This window comes from Pagrus major, chromosome 9, assembly GCF_040436345.1.
Source record: "Pagrus major chromosome 9, Pma_NU_1.0".
Taxonomy (NCBI): Eukaryota; Metazoa; Chordata; class Actinopteri; order Spariformes; family Sparidae; genus Pagrus; species Pagrus major.
This window is the reverse complement of record NC_133223.1, coordinates 8,487,278-8,506,927: the sequence shown is the minus strand read 5'-3', so window position 1 is coordinate 8,506,927 and position 19,650 is coordinate 8,487,278. Positions and strand designations below refer to the sequence as shown.

Genomic DNA, 19,650 nt, shown 5'->3' with positions numbered 1-19,650 from the left:
TGCTCACCTGAAATCTTTGTCGGCAAACATTATATTTATACAAGAGACTCACATTAAACCTTCTGATCAAAGTACACTCAAGTCAAAGTGGTTTGTCAGTGTTTATCAGTCTACATTTTCATCTAAAGCTAGGGGCGTTGCTATATTGTTTAAGAAAAATGTCCCATTTCAGCTGTCTGATCTTACTACTGACCCTGCTGGTAGATACCTGATTGTTTCAGGCAACATTAATAATATTCCTATTACTTGTCTTAATATCTATGGTCCCAATATTGATGACTCTGATTTCTTTGTGGGGGGGACTATAATTGTTATCTCGATCCCTACCTTGATCGTATGTCAACACGCCCTCCTCCTTGTATTAATTCAGTAGGTAACTTGAATAATTTGATCAGAACTTATAATTTGATAGACGTGGAGAATTCAGCATCCAACAGATAAAGAGTACTCTTTTTTCTCACATGTGCATAAAACATACACTCGCATTGATTATTTCATTATTGATTCAAAGCTATAATCAAATGTGGTGCAAACAAAATATCATGGTATTTTAATTTCTGATCATAGTCCTCTCACCATGTCTCTCAAGTGGTCCCTGCCTAAAACTTTTTTTTCATGGCGCTTTAATCCATTATTAGTGCAAGACAGTAAATTTCATGATTATATAAAAGCAGCCATGGATGAATTTGTGATAATCAATGATAATGGCACTGTTAATGACTCCATCTTGTGGGAAAATTTAAGGCCGTGATGAGAGGCAAGATAATTTCTTATGAAGCATCAATGAAGGAGGAGAGACGTAAGCGGCTAGGGGAAATAGAGGTATTACTGTCCGAAGCCGAGAAGGCCTACTTTTCCTCTTTGTCCACTGAGGATTTATATAGCATTATGAAATTGAAGAATGAATATAATATTATTTTGAGCAATCAGGTAAATAAGCAAATACTTAAACTTAGACAGAAGCAATTTGAGTTGAATGACAAGCCAGGAAAGTTGCTGGCGAGACAGTTACGAGGTGTTCAGGCAAACAGATCTATTCTTAAAATTGAGTCTTCTACCGGGGAAATCATTACTCATCCTCAAGACATAAATGACTATATTAGAGATTTATACTCAAAGTTATATGAGTCTAATTGTAAGGCATCTGATGATGAGATAGAGAAATTTCTCGATTCTGTCGACCTTCCTAAATTGAGCGTATACACTAAGGCTAATTTGGACTCTAATTTTACCACCAATGAAATCTGTGAGGCAATAAAATCATTCCCTAATGGTAAGGCTGCAGGCCCAGATGGGTTTAGTGCAGAGTTTTTTAAGTCCTTCACTGACATTGTCGCCCCATTGTTACACAGAATGATTCAGCATTCTATTGCGAATAATTCATTTTCTATTGTTTTATGAGGCCAACGTCTGTCTTCTACTTAAGGAAGGGAGAGATGACTCGGACCCATTGTCCTATAGACCTCTCAGTCTGCTAAATTCTGATCAGAAAGTGGTAGCAAAGATGTTGGCTACTAGGTTAAGTAAACATATTTCATCTCTAGTTCATCCCAATTAAAATGGCTTTGTGTCTGGAAGATTTTCTTTTTTCAACACACGTAGATTATTTAGTATTATGTATGCTAAACATAATGTAAATGATAAACCTGTGGTTATTTCTCTTGATGCAGAACGTGCATTTGATCGGATTGAATGGAGTTATATGCATGCTACCCTGAGACGTTATGGTTGTGGTGAATTTTTCTTATCTCTCATCAAGATCCTTTATGCTAGTCCTACCTCTGCTATTCTCACTAATGGTAATAGATCATCATCTTTTAAACTGGGGCGTGGGATTTTTCTGTCCGATCCCTCCTCATCCATCCCGCCACTCCTCTCATTAATTAATTATTTTGGTAGTTTGTCTGGGTACTCCATCAACTGGAGGAAAAGTGCATTTTTGCCTCTTACTACAAATCTGGATCCCCTCTTTCTCAAATCTCTGCCCTTTGAAATTGCCAAAGACCAGTTTTCTTACTTGGGCCTGTCTATACCTGTAAGCTTTAAGCATTTATTTAAGAACAACTTTGGTGTCCAGTTAGGCAGGCTTAAGAGAAATATTGATTACTGGAGGTCTTTGCCACTTTCTCTTATAGGGCGGGTTAATGCTATTAAAATGGTGTCGCTCCCTAGGTTTATGTATTTGTTTCAAAATATTCAAATTTTTCTTCCGTTGTTATTCTTTAAAAAACTCGATTCAATTATTATGCCTTTTATATGGGGATATAAAATACATCGTATTTCTAAGGCCCATCTACAAAAGCCCAAGAAACGGGGGGGTTGCCCTTCCAAATTTCCGACATTATTATTGGGCAACCAACGCCAGAGCTTTAATTTTTTGGCAGGATCAGCTCCCTCAACGTAGTGAGCTCTGTGATACACCTAAGTGGTTACAGTTGGAATCGCATGCTGCAAGAAATGGCTCCCTTTCAGCTCTTTTGTTTTGCACGAAAGATTATCCTTTGCAACCAGTTGAGGATGGTTTTATGCTGCATAACTCAATTAGAATTTTAAAACAAATTAGGAAGGTGCTTCAAGTACTTGAATTTTCTATATATTCTCCTATTTGTTTTAACCATAGTTTTGTTCCAGCTCAGTCTGATCAAGCCTTTGTATTTTGGAAACAAAGGGGTCTGGTTACCTTCTCAAACTTGTACATCAATAATCATTTAGCTTCATTTAATGAGCCGAAGGAGAGCTTTTCCCTTCCTCAAGCCCACTTTTATCGTTATTTACAAGTCAGGCATTTTGTTAAAGGTAATGTAAATAATTACCTAAACCCTAGCACGGAGCACTACTTTTTTGCTATAATGAAACAAAAGCTGGGATCTAAACACCTTGTTTCAAAATTTGTATCATTGTTTTCTAAATTCTCAGTAGTGTCAACAAACCACATCAAGTCTGCTTGGGAGGCAGATCTTGGTGTGGAGCTGTCTGACGAGGTGTGGAGGGAAGGGATGGAAAGGATTCAATCAGGTTCAATCAATGCCAGGTTGAAGCTGATCCAATATAAAACTATGTATAGATTACATTACTCCAAAGAAAAGCTGAGTAAAATGTACCCTGACGTTTCCAATATCTGTGACAGGTGCAACCAGGAAATAGGGACTCTGGGGCATATGTTTTGGTTCTGCTCTAAGATTGTTCCTTTTTGGCAACAATTTTTTTCATGGTATTGTAATGTTTATGATGTATAGCTGGAACCTGATGTAGTTTTTGTATTGCTTGGTTGCGCCGAAGCCTTTTTCTCACTTCCACACCCTATGCAGGAGACCATCAGATTTGGAACTTTGGTGGCAAAAAGGTTAATACTTAATAATTGTAAGTCTACTGACCCTCCTAGCTTCTCTAGATGGCTCAGGGAAATGGTTTCAGGGATACATCTTGAGAGGCTTCGTAGCAATTCAAGTATTTGGTACATTATCTGTTGAATCTGACAGTATCTGGGGCCCCATTACTGAACATATCAACTCACTGGCAGGTTAGTCTTTGCCCCTGCTCTAGTTTAAGAGTTTAAGAGTTATTTATTTAGTTATTTTTACATATATATATATATATATATATATATATATATATATATATATATATATATATATATATATAGGTATTGTACTTATATAAATATATTCCTCACTGATTGCTTTGTTCCTTATGATAGGCTGCTGCTCTAAATGGGAAACGAGATAATTGTTTGGCTTTTCGTGGGGGGGTATTCCTAATATTGTCTCCGTTACCATAAGACCAGAAGATAGAAGAGTATTATTTATATTTAAATGGAGACAGTCATTTAATTTTTGCAGCTGTCTGGGTTGTTTTCGTTGTTATTCTTTGTTTGTTTGTTTCCCATCTTTGTGCTGTGGCTGTTTTTGTTTGATGTATGTACTTGTGTGTTGTTTTGAATTTAAAATATAATTAAATTTTTGTTTTTTAAAAGTGTAAATGTAAGCAGCCTCTTGCTGCATGGCATTTTATCCACCTGTGTGACTGCAGTAGGAATAGATCACAATGAGACCAGAAATGCTGCATGTGCAATGTATCCTTTAGGTTGACTGCTTTGAGGGGCTGAATTTCTGAATGGGCTAATTACTGAAATGGGTCTTTACCAACATAGCAGTGCTACAGTGAATACACTACATCAACTAGACTGTGCAACATCATTAAATATATAGAGAGAACCAAGTTATTGCGCCACATGAACCTTATTGCAATAATATTAGAATTTACATTTTTAATGACATCTGCACCAGTAATAACAAAGGGAGCAACATAGCAGAGAGGTCAAGTGGAAAGAGAAAGAAGTGGAAACAAACCTGTAGAATTAAAAAAAAAAAAGAAAAAAGGTCTTTGAACATAAATGTCTCTAAATGTCAAATGTTAAACATTACAACATATCATAGGCTTAATTATAATCTGGGTTATCTGATTGCTGTGGTTGGCCATATGTTTAATCTTGCGTTGCCTGTTAGATTTGTGATTGGCATCATGTTCAAGGCTGCAAATGTTGAAGTGGGAGGATGTCAGTGAACAAACAAGCCCACTCTCTGCAGGTTGAGTCAACCGTTCCTAAAGGTGGTGTGTATGGGCTGCGGGAGGACAGCAGAATCATTGGCCTTACCTACACTGCTAAAATGAACAAGATGAAAAGGTAAAATGCAGTTCTGAATGTTTAGCTGAAGCTAACAACTTTAGCCTCCTTTTTGGGTATTCAGATTGTATTGTGGATATTTAAAGAGAACGGGTGGTTACATTGATAATAACTTTGATGTGGTATTTCCTGAAGCCTCCGGACAGAGAGATCCAAGAATCGCAAAAGGAACAAATTACCAACTTCTACAGACAGGAACGCCAATACCGTGGATATGGAGCAGGTATGTTTGGGTTACAGGTGGGGAATAAAAGTTATCATGTCAGTAGGGCTGCAGCTATCGATTTTTTTAGTATTCAAGCCCATTATTCCAGCAAGTAATCGGATAAGAAACATTGCACTCAGCAATTTTTTCTCATCAGATTACTTTTGCTTTATTTAACAGCAATAGTAACATACAAAAGAAAAGTAAGACAGGTCTCTCAAATAAACAACTAATAGTTTTCCTTTTTAGAAAAATCTACTTTTTGATTGCTTGAATGCACTTATGTCTGTCTCTGCAGTGTGATCTAAAAGAGTTAAAACATACCTTGGAAATCATTTGCCTCTGTTTTTTAGTAATTGAGTTGCTTGAGGAATCCTTTCAGCTCTACATGTCAGTAGGGTTTAGCATCGAGAACGGGCTCCAGAATGCAGACCCCAAAGGAATCATTAAGAAATTAAAATTTTGATTCTGCTTATTGGTTCCTAAACAGATCTCATTCACACTAGTTTCAATCAGCAGCATACTGCAAACACCTACCATATATCTAGCAGGACCTGACTATCTGTCTGTGCCTATATGGGTTAAATACATATATGTTTTCTAATCTCCTATTCTCAGACTAACTACTCAGCCGTCGCTGAGTGTCTAGACTTGCAGGTGAATAGCAAAGATTGTGTGATTGTCATGTAACAGTCGCTTCAATTAGCACATGCTACGTTAGAAAATGCTCCAATGTTACGGTAAAGTAGGCTAAGTAAGGCCCAAAATATTAGAGAAACTATAAAGGAAAAAACATATTAACTCAAAGAATGAGTCTTTACTGTTTATAACGTGCAATCAAGCCACACATAGAGCATCCCTTATTGCTCCCAAACCCTGAAAATGTTTATTCAGTCCACCTGGCACAAAAAGAACTCCAGCAACCACAAACGGAGCTTTCGCATGTCGTCAACACAAGCAGTTAACCTTACAAAAAGTCACTCATAAACTTTGTACATTTTATTGTTGCTAATGTTCAAAGAGAAAGACTTAGTTTCAGCCAATTTAAAACGGGTTATAACTTTCGAGCTCTTGTATTATCAAGCTACACACTGGTAGGGGTGAAGTAGTGAATTACATTTACTCCAAAAAAGTTATTTTTTGTATATTTTTTTGTGTATTTTTAAAAATAGATAATTTTACATTTACTAAACTACTTTTTAACCCAATTATTACATTTTGCTACATTTTAAGGTGCAACCATTACAAAGGAAAACAAAGGACCTGAATAAAGTTGAAAAAGTTCTGGTAAACTGGGTGACAAAGGATCAAAGGGAAGCTGATAAATCTGCATCTGCAGCAGAGAAGAAGCTGCTGGTGCGACAGTAATATGTATAGCTACTGTGACACATGTGTGACCTTACCTATTGAGAAAAAATAAGTGCAGATAGGTCTAATAAAATATTAAAAGTAGCCTACTGATGTGATGGACATGTCTCTAGAGAAACTTCCTTTTGAGATATTGCGGACATGGACATTGCAAAGCCACCCATGCGGCAGAACCTATGCACCCTGAAAGTTTTATATATCCTGGCTCTCCTGGGATATCTTGGGTTCCCTAGAGTAGCAAGAAGTTGAAGCTTGGGAAAATGTTGTAAGGATACTCTCTGAATTGATAAAAAACATGGCTAAATGAGATGTATTTGTGTTGCAGAATATCTGATCAGGGTTAAGGCTTCTACTAAAATGCAAATTATACTTTGAGTGTCCACATGATGACATAAATTTGTAATCATTGTAACCGTTACCTTAAACTCAGTTAACTGGAAGGGAGGGTTTACAGCAACCTAAATTATTCAGATTAAACTGGTTTAAATTCTGGTTATGTTTTATTCAGCCAGCTGATATCGAGAAGATTGAGCAGACTGTAGATGAGGCGTTGGCCCAGGCTGCAGAAAATCTTGCCCAGCTGGAACACATCCATGAGGTGAAAGATGATTGTAGACATTATTTATTTCCTAACAGATAAAAATGTTTAATTTTTACACATCAGAAAGAAACAAAAGAAAAAAATCATAAAACTGTTTTGTGATTGTTATTGTCTGTTTTTCATCTGTGCAGACTCTGACAACTGGTCTGGCAGAACAGGTGAAGAGAGAGAGAGCTCGGCTGGAGATGGAGGTCATGCAAGCTACAGACAAAGCTTTACATGCTGTTGAAAAGTGGTATGGACATAAAACTGTCAAAATACATTGACTGAAGTTAGTAAAAGCAGTATATTGAGATGCCTTGTTCACCTGCGATTGCACTCAGGTCCGTTTTCTCTTGAGATCATTTTATCCTCATCAAAATCAGAGACTAGTATCAGGATTATTTTAAGGTTTTTTAAAGTGACATCTATCATGATGCCTGTAATTTTTTTTCTCAACAGGAGAGATGTACAGTTTAATCAGCTGACCAAACTGGAGGCACGATTCTCCACCAGTCAAATGCAGGTGTGTTGTGTCCAGGAGAAGATAAAGTCCCTGAACATTGCAATGCAGATGGCCAGAGAAGTCCGCCGTGTCCCCGTTCTGGGGCAGTACTGTACCCTCGAAAAGGTATGAAATATTATGCCTATACCTACATGTACATCACAGCACATACGATACTTCCTAGTGAGCATACAATGCACGGTCACATACTGCGTAGGGCCAGGGCTCCAAACTTAATTCTTTTACCATTTTCCTAAAAAATAATTTTAACTGTCCTGGAGTGTAAACTGAGTGTAAAAATCTAAATGTTACATCCAAAACTGTACTCGGATGGATTATTTTAGTAAATGTATTTACTGCAGACTTGCTGTGTTGTCACATTAAACTGCTATTCACTGTTTAAGGCTCAATGGTCCTCAGAAGAGAAACTCTCAGTTCGACTGTGTTCAGCTGTTAAACTCTATTAGCTCCATTAGCTCTGTTAGCTGTTAGCTCCCTTAGTCAAACACACTGCAGGATTCTGCTGCCCGATGTTTGCTGACAGCTAACTACTTCCCTCCTGCGGATTTAAATTCAGATTTGTTCACAATGTGGCATTATCAGGAAAAAACTATAGTAAGTTTACTGCACCCTTTCAGATGTTAATGCGTCATATTTATCACAGGTTTCAGGCTGAGTAGCCAGCCAGTTATAGCAACTAGCGCTTAGTTAGATAGTCTGGCTATGCAAGACTCTTTTATGTTAGTAAAGCTTGACTCAGTTTGTCGTTTGCTAAGCAATATTTACACATAAATACCAAAATGTCTTTCATCCCAGAGGCGTCCCGGGGAGGATGTCCGTTCGTCTTTGGGATGATGTCTTGCTATAGAACTACCACTAAGTAAATGCTAGTAAACTCTGGTAGCAGCTTGCACACTTGATTCCAACAATTTCCCCATTCCCCCCTGTGTGTGTGTGTGTGTGTGTGTGTGTGTGTGTGTGTGTCAGGTTCTGGATACATTGCAGGATCCTGTGAATACCCAGTCCTTTGATACAAAATGCATTACTTTGGATTCTGGAATGAGGTTTGTCACCTTTAGCCTGATGTTTGTTGTATAGTTGTATTGCTTTTTGTCAGGGTTCTGTGTTAGACCTTGTGCTCTGTTCTGACCACTGTTATTTTACCTTTGTGGTACAAACAACAGTATGTGCACAACACAAATGAACAACAATAAGTAAATAATAAAGAACAATATACTATATAAGGGGTGTGAATCTTTTACAAGCTCATGATTATATTCAATTTTGTTTTTTGGGTGTCCAATACCATTGAAAATCGATTGTCGATCCAAAATGATTTTGATTCAAAATTGTTTATCGATTAAATGAATAGAAAAGGGGGCACTATTTTCAGTCTTATAGTCCTGTTTACTGTGTGCTAAACCATTAATTAGGGTCCTTAATCTGCTAAAACACAATATGAAACACAGCTGTACTGCTGACCGAGGCTCTGCTCCTTAACGTTACGTCATAACATCTTGTGAAGACATAAAAAGTGTTCATAAACATGGCCTAATTATCCAGTCATTAAATAAAAGAAATGCTTGTTGCTTTTATTGTAGATGAACTTCAAGATAGCTCTAGCATGTGCATGCTATTATCTTGATTCTTATATGAATTGATTTTTTTTATCCACCCCTATACTATATAGAAGTGTTAAGAATAGTTTCTCTGATGCAACAGCCACTGTAGGTAGTACCCATTGTGTTCAGAATAATTGCCAGAGTAGAAGGGAGTCTTGAAATATTTATGTATTTGCCACTGTTTTTCTTGTGCTGTAGATGCATGAAGCATAGGAGCCTGCCCAACATTGGTTGCAGGCTCTGACTATTACCTTTGATTTTGAATTTGGGTATGGCTATGTTTGTGTTCTAGCTGTGTTTTCCACTCAGAAAGTCTGAATAAGGGTCTGTCACTGTCCCTGAAGATGGAACACAGCTACCCAAAGTGGTGAGTTCTTCCATATCTTTCAGTATGTTGTTTTGTTTGATTTTGGCTGAGGATGAAAACTGCCAAGAGGCTCTATCTCTTTGATTCTGGCACATGAAATAAAAACCTCAACAAACTCGAATCTTATGCACAGCATTATGTGTAAATATGTCAAATTACATTCTTCCTCTTTGTATGGCTCTTCACTCATGTGGTATCTGTGTTGTGCTGTACCCCTTTAGCTTGTCCGAGTCTCCCCCTAAAGGCCACCAGCCAGGCAACTTCCCCAGAATATCCCCCTGGCAACGTTCAGAGGGTAGGCATGGCAGCTGCACCCCACCAAGTCGCAGGAAGCTCCCCACCCCACATAAACAGGACCAGGAGAGCCCTGGTTTGTCATCCCGGGGCTCCTCTCCAAGCCCAAGACCTCGCCACAGGTCTAACCTTGCTTGCCACAGCTCAGCCTCAGATCTCGGAACTCCAGATGTAATTATTGAGGAGCTGTTCGACGAAAGACGAGAGCACGGTGTGTGTGGCTTTCTCTCGAGTTGCTGTTCACTTAAATAATGTCAGATCTAATAATCAGTTAAATATTTTTATTTTTCTTTCTGCAGCTCTCCCACCCACTGGCCCTGAGCTGGCTAATGATAAGTGGAGAATCCAGAGGAGAAGGAGAAGTCTGTATGACAATAAGAGAAATGGTAAGGAGAGGTACAGTAATTGACATCGATAAATCAACTGGAGCAGATACGCTGACTTGGATATCTTTTATATTTGTTGTCACCTTGAAATAAAATGTGTGAAATAGGATTCCAAAAATGAAGTAATCTTATCAGTTAATTTCTAGTTTATAAAATGCAGTGCACATAACAAACTGAACTTTGTAAGTCATTTTTACCATCTCAAAGAGAATCAATGGATTCATACGTTTCCAAAGTTTTTAGCTTCAAATCTTGTCACATGACAGTTTGTGACAGTTTGTCTTGACAGCTAGACAAGTTAATCTGTCTGGTGCGGATTTACTGTAGAGCAGTTAGTGAACACCTTCAGCTAGTGAAGAATTAATTTCCTCTGTGGTGGCAAAACATCTAACATGAACCTACAGAAAATACATACTTAACTTACTTAACTATTTTCTTCTCCTGTACGTCTCCCTCCCATCATCCATTTGTCTCTCATCCAACCTGGAAATCTCACCAAATTCTTACCTCCTGCTTCCTCTCTTATCTTCTCTTTTCTCTCTCTTAATTCATATTACCCCTATACTATCACCTTTCTCCTCCCTCTCTTTCTCTCTCCTTGCTCATCTGTCGTAGTCATCCAGTGGGTAGTTGTAACCCACATTGTGAATCCAAGTCACTTCTTCGTCCGCTATGTGGCAGAGAAGAGGGAACACGAGATCCTATCAAAGAGGATCAACTACTTCTGCTGCAGGGATAATTGTCACTTCACTTCCAATGACACAGTGGAGACCGGTGTGTGGAGAAATAAGGATAATTTTAGTTTTTGGTTTTGATTAAAGCCTCTTCCACGTAGCCATGGAAGGTACTGTTGATGTCTTTGTTAAAGGTTGAAGGAAATGTTTTTGACATAGTAATGTTGAGCAAATTAGACAAAAAGTTCATTAGTGCTGCACCTGATGATATATTAAATAGTTGGTCACTTCGCACTTAATAAAGAATATTTTAATGACTGTAATGATCTATTTATTCATGACAAAATTATTTTATTTCCTTCTAGTGATAATAAATTAACAGATAACATTATTCCACTCCTTTGTTTTCTCTCCAGTTGTGTTTTTCTAAGAGTGACAGTTGATTTAGCCTCTGTTTCTGCTCTCCACTTTAGGCTCCATGATCTTTGTTAAGTGGAAAGAGGTACTGTGGTGCAGGGCCAATGTGGTTGAAGTCCTGCAGAATGAATGTGTGGAGGCTGTAAAATCCTGCCTGGTCTACCAGCTGGCCAGTATCCGAGTCTTCTTCCTCGACTACGGCCTCACCAAAACGATCACCATACAAAGGTAAACACATAAACGGACAGTCTCAATCTCAGTGTTTCCCACAGATTGAAATATATTCTGGCCAATCATCCAGAGTAAGGTTTTTTCACTGTCTGTACTGAATGACTGAACAATGTAAACTTTTCTTGAACATTTTAAAATACTGTATATCAACAAAACATCTCAGCATCTGCAGCATCTCAGCCGGGTAAAGACATTATTACATCAATGTATTTTGATACATATACAGTTTGTATGTCATAAATGCTTAACAGACCAATTTTGGATGTTTTGAATGTGAAGCATTATTTCAGTTATTAATTAGAATATTGTACATGGTTACTGTAGTACATCCTCAACTCTTCTGACACCTTTTTCCAGTGAGGAGAAGAGCACCGAGTCTTCACTGAAGGCTGTCAACAACCACCTGAGGAAGGTCAATGAGGAGATGAACGTGGAGCTGGGTCACTTTGCTCCTCAGGCCATCAGATGTTCACTCAAGGACCTCGTCCCCTATGAACTGGTAAGGCCACTGAGTTTTAAATACATATACTGTAGTATCAGTTTTGCCTGAATAATCACATTTTCCTTCTCTTATGAGGGATATAAAAGCATATCATATGGTGGTCCTCAAACTTACAAACACAAAATTAGCATGTGTGCTGTATATGATGGATTTCGAAGAAAACACAACCTTTTGAGTGAACAAATCAGTAGAACAGAAGGTCTACCCCTGCCCTGCTGAATAAAAATGGTAGCGAGCAAATCAAACATTTACTGCAGTATAGACAATATTCTGCCTACAATGTTTGGACAACAGATAAACTATCAAGGTTTTATTGTTTTATTTTTTAAGGTGCAGTGTTTTCTTATTTATTTGTTTTTGTCACACTGTGCGTGCGTGTGTGTTCAGACAAAGGGCTGGAGTGAAGAGGCACAGGTTGAATTCCACAATATGGTTGGCTCTGCAGCAGTGGAGATGCTGCCTTTGGGTCAGGACAGAGACTCTTTGTCGGTGGACCTGAGGAAAGCCCCCATGGACCAGTCCAGTGATGTGCCCATCTCTGTCAGAGAGTACCTTGTTTTCATTGAAGTGGCCAGGTACACGTGCATGTTCAAGTAACCAGGAAAAATTCTGATAAGCAAATTGGTATTTTGTAATTAAATGGATTAAAAATCCAATTCTAGCTTTCTGAATCTTGAGCCCCATAACTGAAGTGGCCTAACATTGGCTGTGCTCTTCCAAAAAAGGTTTTATTCTCCAGTGACGTTGGGCAGGAAGCCCCTGCTCTACTACCCTCCTGTCTATCCCAAGATGAACACAGAGCTCAATGCTGTGGTGTCCCACATCAACAATCCTGCAGACTTCTACATCCAGCTGGTACTAAATATGCATATAAATACACACACACACACACACACACACATACATACATACATACATACATATATATATGTACAATTTGCTCAAAATGGCTGATCCTGTTTATGTGGGGTGGGGAGCTTCCTGCGACTTGGTGAGGTGCAGCTGCCATGCCTACCCTCTGAACGTTGCCAGGGGGATAATGTGGGGGAGGTTCCTGGCTGGTGGCCTTTAGGGGGAGACTCGGACAAGCTAAAGGGGAACAGCACAACACAGATACCACATGAGTAAAGAGCCTTACAAAGAGGAAGAATGATGCCAGAGATGTAATTTAGATTAACAAGAGGGGGAGAAAAACAAATAGGGTAGTTTAAAAAGGAGCAATTAAAAGTGATCCAAGAAAAAAAATCCAACTTTTTTCTTCTTTTTAAAATTTTTTTTAATTTCTTCAATTTCTATCACCTTTTCCCTCCACCAGGTTGAAAATATGGAGTCCGTGTTGCTCTCAGCCAAGCTGCAGGATTGTTACAATGCAACAGTGGCTGGGGGAGATGACCTCAGCGTCTACTGCCCTGTGATAGGACAGGCCTATGTTGCCCGCTATAATGACAAGTTGTGGTACAGAGCTCAGGTCATAGGTGAGGCTGTCTCTATGTGCATGTCACAGTTTGAATACATTTCTGTTTTACAGGTGGGTATTGCAAATGTGTAACATAATAGTGATACAATCTAAATCCAGTTCAAGTTTTATCAGAATGTTCACTGGACAGGGCCTGGTTCAGCTGTTTAACGACCCTGCTCCGGGATCAGTGTGCCTTGCATATATGTCAGAAGTCAGAGTGGTGTGTATTAGGGGTGTGAATCTTTGGCAATCTCAAGATTTGATTCAATCTTGATTTTTGGGTGTCCGATTCAGGTGAGAATCAATCGTTGATTCAAACAATTTGTGTGGGAGTGTGTATGTGTTTGTGTTAAGCTCAGCCTCTGAAAAGACTCAGAACTTACCAGACTCTCTGACTCCTTCTGTCATTTCCCTCCAGTCTCTCTCCTTTTCCTCTTATCTTTGCATGTTTATGATGCTGATTCATTACGTCCCAGGAAATTTGAGAAAGTTTGCACATATCCCGGAGAAGTTTAAACATTTTCAACTCAGCTGTTTGGGTGTAAATAATCATATGGGCAGTTGTCAACAATGTTGTGGGTTTTCACCCTTGGCAGGTTATTGTGAAAATATTTCTTTGTTTGCAAATTACATACTTTCCACCTTTATTAGATTTCATAGAATTTTTCAGAAATCCTTCAGTTATATCAATTGACAAAAAACTCATTTGCACACTATATATTGAACTGTTTTGTTACAGAGGCCATCATTTGATTGTTGTGGATGACTGCCACTGTCGCCCTGATGTCTGTTTGTGTGTGTGTGTGTGTGTGTGTGTGTGTGTGTGTGTTTGTGTGTGTGTGTGTGTGTGTGTGTGTGTGTGCGCGCGCGCACGCAGGTCATCCAGGGGGCAAAAAAGTTGAGGTGCGTTATGTGGACTTTGGCAATAAGGACATTTTGTCAGTCAGCGACTTGAGGAAGATTAAGGATGAGTTCTTTGCTCTTCCTTCCATGGTGAGAACTTTTTAACTTTTGTAATAAAAAAATAGTTGGCTATGCAACAATTAGACTGTTCACTTACGATAGCATTTCAGTGGTATTAAAATTGGACAAGATTAGTTCCTGTACTGCTTCCTCATTGCATTTTTTAAACTAAAATGTAGACATTTTCCTTCCTAGTAAATACATTGTATGCACATTCTACACTGTGCACTGTACACTTGAGCTCTGAGTTAAGTCAACAGGAAGTGTCTCTTCTGCTGTCTAGGCAATGCACTGCTGTTTGTCAGATGTGGTCCCACTCGATGGAGAGACGTGGAGTGATGCCTGCACCAACAGATTCATCAGTCTGGCTGACCAGAAACTCGTCACTATTGTGGCTACAGGTATGTGCATAGGTGTTTGAATTCATTTGTTTTATTTTAAAAAAATAACTAAATAAGAACACTTACTTGCCACCAAAATCGTATGTTGTGGACTGTGTCTTTGTCGCCATTTCCTTTCCTCTATACCCTTCTAGGAAAAGTACGCAAAACTGACCCTCTGCCAATCAGGCTGTTTGAGAGCAGCCTGAACGGGCCAGTTGCCAACATAGCTGACCTGCTGGTTAAAGAGGAGCTGGTTCGCTTCAAAGAGGGGTGAGACTGAAAATAATACTGCTCAAAAAAATGAAGGGAACACTTAATCGTCACAGTATAACACCATGTCAGTAAAACTTCAGGGATATCAATCTCTCCATTTAGGAAGCACAAGTGATTTTAAATCAATTTCACCTGCTTTGGTGCAAATGAAAATGACAACAGGTGCAATAGAGAGGCAAAAGCAAGACAACCCCCAAAAAGGGAAATGGTTTTGCATGTGGTGACCACAGACAATTGCTCTCTCCTTATCCTTCCTGATTGATATTCCTCTAGCTTTGTGTTCTAGTGTATTTGTCACTACTGGTAGCATGAGGCCGTACCTGCAGCTCAGTCAGGTTGCACAGGTAGTCAAACTCCTCCAGGATGGCACACATACATGCAGTTGCAAGAAGGTCCAAGCAAAGTCTCAAGAGCATAGAGGGGATACCAGGAGACTGACCGTTACACAAGGAGAGCTGGATAGAGCCTTAGAGGGGCATCAATGAGGGCCTGATGTCCTCTGGTGGGACCTGTGCTCACAGCCCAGCACCTTGCAGCTCGATTGGCATTCGTAAGAGAACACCAGAATCGGCAGGTCCGCTATTGGTGCCCCGTTCTCTTCACAGATGAGAGCAGGTTCACACTGAGCACAAGTGACAGGCGTGACAGAGTCTGGAAAGGCCATGGTGAACATTATGCTGCCGGTAACATCATCCAGCATGACTGCTTTGGCAGTGGGTCAGTGAGGTGAGGTCTGGGTAGGCATATCCTTGGAGGGTCGCACAGACCTCCATGTCATAGCCAACGGTACCCTGAATGCTGTAAGGTACTGGGATGAAATCCTCAGAGCGATTGTCACACCTTACGCTGGTACAGTGGGCCCTGGGTTGCTCCTGGTGCAGGAGAGTGCCTGGCCTCATGTGGCCTGAGTGTGTAGGCAGTTCCTGGGTGACAAAGGCATTGATGCCATTGACTGGCGCTCTTGTTTCCCTGATATAAATCCCATTACCGCCACAGACTGTCCAGGAGCTCACTGATGCCCTGATCCAGGTCTGGGAGGAGATCCCCCAGGACACCATCCGCTGACTCATCGGGAGCATGCCCAGACGTTGTCGGGAGTGTATACAGGCTTGTAGAGGGCCATACACACTACTGAGTCACATTATGAGTTGTTGGATGTTGGATCAGCCTGTGATTTCAATTTTTTACTTGATTTTCGGTGTGATTTTGAATCCATCCCTCAATGGGTTGATGATTTTGGTTTCCATTGACCGTTGTTACATCATTTTGTTCTCAACAAATTATACAATATACATCAGTAAAGATTTTCAACTTGAGTAATATGTTCATCAACATCTGATGTGTGATAAAAGTGTTCCTTTTGTATATCTGATTGGTAATGTAATCTGTCATGCCGACTTTCCCTTTAATTTTTCTCAGTTCATCTTTCCCCTTGTGTTTTTTATTGTATCATACTGACATCTTTATTCTTAAACTCTTTTCCTCCACCTCTTGCTGTCACTCCACTTCTTTTTGTGTGCTCTTTCCATTTCACCTCTTTTTCCTCCTACTGCCCTATCTCCTCCCATTCTCTCCTGCCTTCCTGCAGACTCAAGTCCAAGGATGCCAGATTCACTGGAAAAGATTCTGACGTATGGGACGCTCCACTCGAGCTTGGTTTGGCCCCGGAGGGTGGTGATGCTGCAAACCAAAAAGTCAGTGGAGAACAGAACGAGGAGCCGCTGGAGATTCAGCCTTTGCTGAAGCTCCCTGCCAAACTCAAAGACCTGAAAGTCAAAGTCAGCCACGTCAACTCACCAAGCAGCTTCTATGTCCAGTTCACCCAGAACGACTCTCAGTTCAAAAGGTCAGCAGCAAAATCACGCTTTAAAAATCCTTTAAATATACCAAATACTGGTACAAAACAATATTTTTTTCTTCAGCTAGTCAATGGCCAGATTTGTCTGTACTATTCTGTAGAATACCTAGTGTTTACTATGAATACTACTTTCAGAAATACAGTCCCTTCCAAGTTTTTGTCAGTCAACTTGTCTATTAATCAACAATATTGCCTATCAATTAGTTAATTAAAGGAAGATTATTAAGCAAAAACGTTTGCTGGTCCCAGCTTCTTATATGAAAAGATTTACTGTTTCTCTCTTTTTATATTTATGCATTGCTAGTAGGAAAAAAAAAAGTATTAGTCCACCTCGGACTCTATGGGGAGAGATAACATTTTCAAATGTGTACAGCGATTTATGTGTAATTTTGGATACTCAGTCACAAGATACAAGATACTCCAATCCATGCACAAATACCAAGCAAGTATATGTTAAACAGTTTTACAAATGCACACATCACATCCTAAGTAAATATTAATATTTTATGTGCAGATTCAATTTCACAAATATGATAATTTTCACTTTCCTGTTTATACAAATGTCATCCTTTTATTTGTGTTTGGACCTGGCCAGATTTGCATCCCCCAAGACCAAATCTCTGCAGGTCCAAAATCTGTTGATGCATCCACCTTTTAAGTTTCTTTTGAGAAAGTGTGAAACACTGTTACCAGCTCATATTCTGGGCTGTTTTCATTATTCATGTGATGTTGCAAGACTATTGTATAGTGTTATTTATATGATTATGTCTTGCTGTGTTTTTCAGGATGTGTGAAAGGGTGAAGCAGGAGTGTGCACTGATGGAGCCCCAAGATGTGGTGTGGAAGGCGGACATGTACTGTGCTGCTCACATTAACGGGGTTTGGGAGAGAGGACAGATCAGCTCTGACGTCACATCTAGCAACATTGCAGAGGTATAAAAATGTGTTTAAAAGAGAGCAGCATGCAAGTAGATTTTGTCTTCTATTCAAATCTTTTAACAGCCCTTTTACTCCAACATAGGACATTTTGAGCCAATAAGTCAGGGTTTTGGTATTTGTGTCATTGCTTAAGCTTTGAATATTTACAGTAATGTTCCATAGTGGTGTAAATGACATTACTAAAAGGCATTCATTAAACAGTATTATAGCTTGAAGCTTGTTTGAAATTGATAATAGCGACTGTCTCCCGGTCTCTCTGCTGACTGGTACCAGGTGATGGTCTGTGACCATGGCAACACAGTGAAGCTCCATGTCAGCAACTTGCGGCCGCTGCCATCCTCCTTGATGGGCTCTTTTGCACTGGAGTGCACTCTTACTGACATCAGGTCACACACACACACTCGTGCGAAAATGAGCAGAATATTTTTTTGTCACCCACTTTATTCACCTTTTGTATTTATTTTACTTTTAATTTCTATTTTTACTTTGAATTTTAATTATGACCAAAAATATCCTTGATACAGAGGATGCTTTGAGCGCTCTGAAACTGGAACTGTGAAACTACTTCTGAGTGAATGTATGAAGGCAGCCATATTTATAGCTATGCAGTCACACAAAATCCAGCATTGAGGCAGCTTCCCACAGATGTACTGTATTGTATTGAAACTGTTAAGAGGGATGCTTCAGATATGTGGTTCAAAGTCTGGACTTAAGTAGCAAAGCAGAGCTCCCATCTGGGGAGAAAAATCACATCTCAACCAGTGTACCTTGAGTATATATAATATACTTTAGATTGTTTTGCTAAAAAAAAAGCTGCTGAGAATTCATACTAATCTCACTTAGTGAGGCAGAGTGTCATACAGTGTATGAGTCTGCACCTGCTTTCCTACAACAGCTGTTGTATAATTTTAGTATTTTGTTTTGGGGGACTCTTTCACGGTTCACTTATCTCACCTTGACTTCCTTCTCACTCTCTGTTCTCTCTTTCAGGCCAGCAGGAGGCCGTTCCACCTGGACGGCTACAGCCTGCGATATATTCTCCTTCTATCTGACCGGAGCATCAGCTGTTATGACCATCAAGGTTTTTTTTCATTTCCTTTCCTTTCCTCGTGTTCTTTCTCCTTTGTCCTTTGCTGAAGTTTTCTATGTCTACTTACAGTAATTTATAAAGATGAATAATTGCTTTATCTCAATGACGATGCTCTAGATTTTTTTTTGTATTATTGGTCAGATATTTACGGAGCCCCTAAAGGGACATGGGGAAAAAAAAAAAACTACTTTTCTGGTGAGCACGAGAAAGTCACTATTTATTCATTGAAGTGTAGTTACGGTGAACTCGGACTGCATCATGATCAGGACTCACAATGAGGATATGGAGTGTAACGATTGTGTTAGAGCTGTCACTGACTTTATTTACAGGCCTTTTTAAATCATACAATCCATATTCGCAGGTGGTGACGATGATCCAGATGAGATGACTGGAGAAGGCAGAGTGTGCGGCAGAGACTGCGCTGTCTCCAGTGGATCAGGATTATTACACTTCACTATAAATTCAAATACGGAAGTGCACGAGAAAAGTTTCGTGAGCACATTTTCATAAACATTCAAACCAGTAGTTTTACTCGTGTACTTGCACTTCCGTATTTGAGTTTATAGTGAAGTGTAATAATTATTCCATAAACACCTTTCTGTTGTAAAAATATCAGCCAACACACATCTTAAATCAATATTTCCCCATTGAGCGCTGTGCCATCATCACATTCCCTGTCCTGGAGCGCAGTGGAGAGGGCCGGACTCTTTGGTAACTAACTGATCCAGTAATCATAATCGATGGTAGAAATCCAAGATTAAATCAAAAAGCATTAAACAATGACTAGCCTACGGTTCATGTTTCACCAAATACGATTTTAGTTTTCATGTAGTTTGTGAGAAATCGCTGC

At 39.4% G+C, this 19,650-nt stretch overlaps 1 protein-coding gene across 2 annotated transcripts in view; it reads left to right on the top strand.

The window, feature by feature from the left end:
• The window catches only part of rnf17 (ring finger protein 17), a 36,825-nt gene that overhangs the window by 3,839 nt on the left and 13,336 nt on the right, over nucleotides 1-19,650 (top strand). For both annotated transcript variants that reach the window (XM_073473978.1, XM_073473977.1), the window contains exons 3-24: nucleotides 4,587-4,684; nucleotides 4,820-4,907; nucleotides 6,766-6,855; nucleotides 6,990-7,093; nucleotides 7,300-7,468; nucleotides 8,330-8,406; nucleotides 9,257-9,331; nucleotides 9,553-9,836; nucleotides 9,925-10,011; nucleotides 10,627-10,785; nucleotides 11,159-11,330; nucleotides 11,691-11,832; nucleotides 12,223-12,410; nucleotides 12,561-12,690; nucleotides 13,151-13,310; nucleotides 14,172-14,287; nucleotides 14,541-14,658; nucleotides 14,793-14,910; nucleotides 16,502-16,759; nucleotides 17,557-17,704; nucleotides 17,984-18,096; nucleotides 18,701-18,791. In XM_073473978.1, coding sequence (XP_073330079.1) covers nucleotides 4,587-4,684; nucleotides 4,820-4,907; nucleotides 6,766-6,855; nucleotides 6,990-7,093; nucleotides 7,300-7,468; nucleotides 8,330-8,406; nucleotides 9,257-9,331; nucleotides 9,553-9,836; nucleotides 9,925-10,011; nucleotides 10,627-10,785; nucleotides 11,159-11,330; nucleotides 11,691-11,832; nucleotides 12,223-12,410; nucleotides 12,561-12,690; nucleotides 13,151-13,310; nucleotides 14,172-14,287; nucleotides 14,541-14,658; nucleotides 14,793-14,910; nucleotides 16,502-16,759; nucleotides 17,557-17,704; nucleotides 17,984-18,096; nucleotides 18,701-18,791 — 2,985 coding nt within the window. The remainder of the gene's footprint in view (nucleotides 1-4,586; nucleotides 4,685-4,819; nucleotides 4,908-6,765; nucleotides 6,856-6,989; nucleotides 7,094-7,299; nucleotides 7,469-8,329; nucleotides 8,407-9,256; nucleotides 9,332-9,552; nucleotides 9,837-9,924; nucleotides 10,012-10,626; nucleotides 10,786-11,158; nucleotides 11,331-11,690; nucleotides 11,833-12,222; nucleotides 12,411-12,560; nucleotides 12,691-13,150; nucleotides 13,311-14,171; nucleotides 14,288-14,540; nucleotides 14,659-14,792; nucleotides 14,911-16,501; nucleotides 16,760-17,556; nucleotides 17,705-17,983; nucleotides 18,097-18,700; nucleotides 18,792-19,650) is intronic.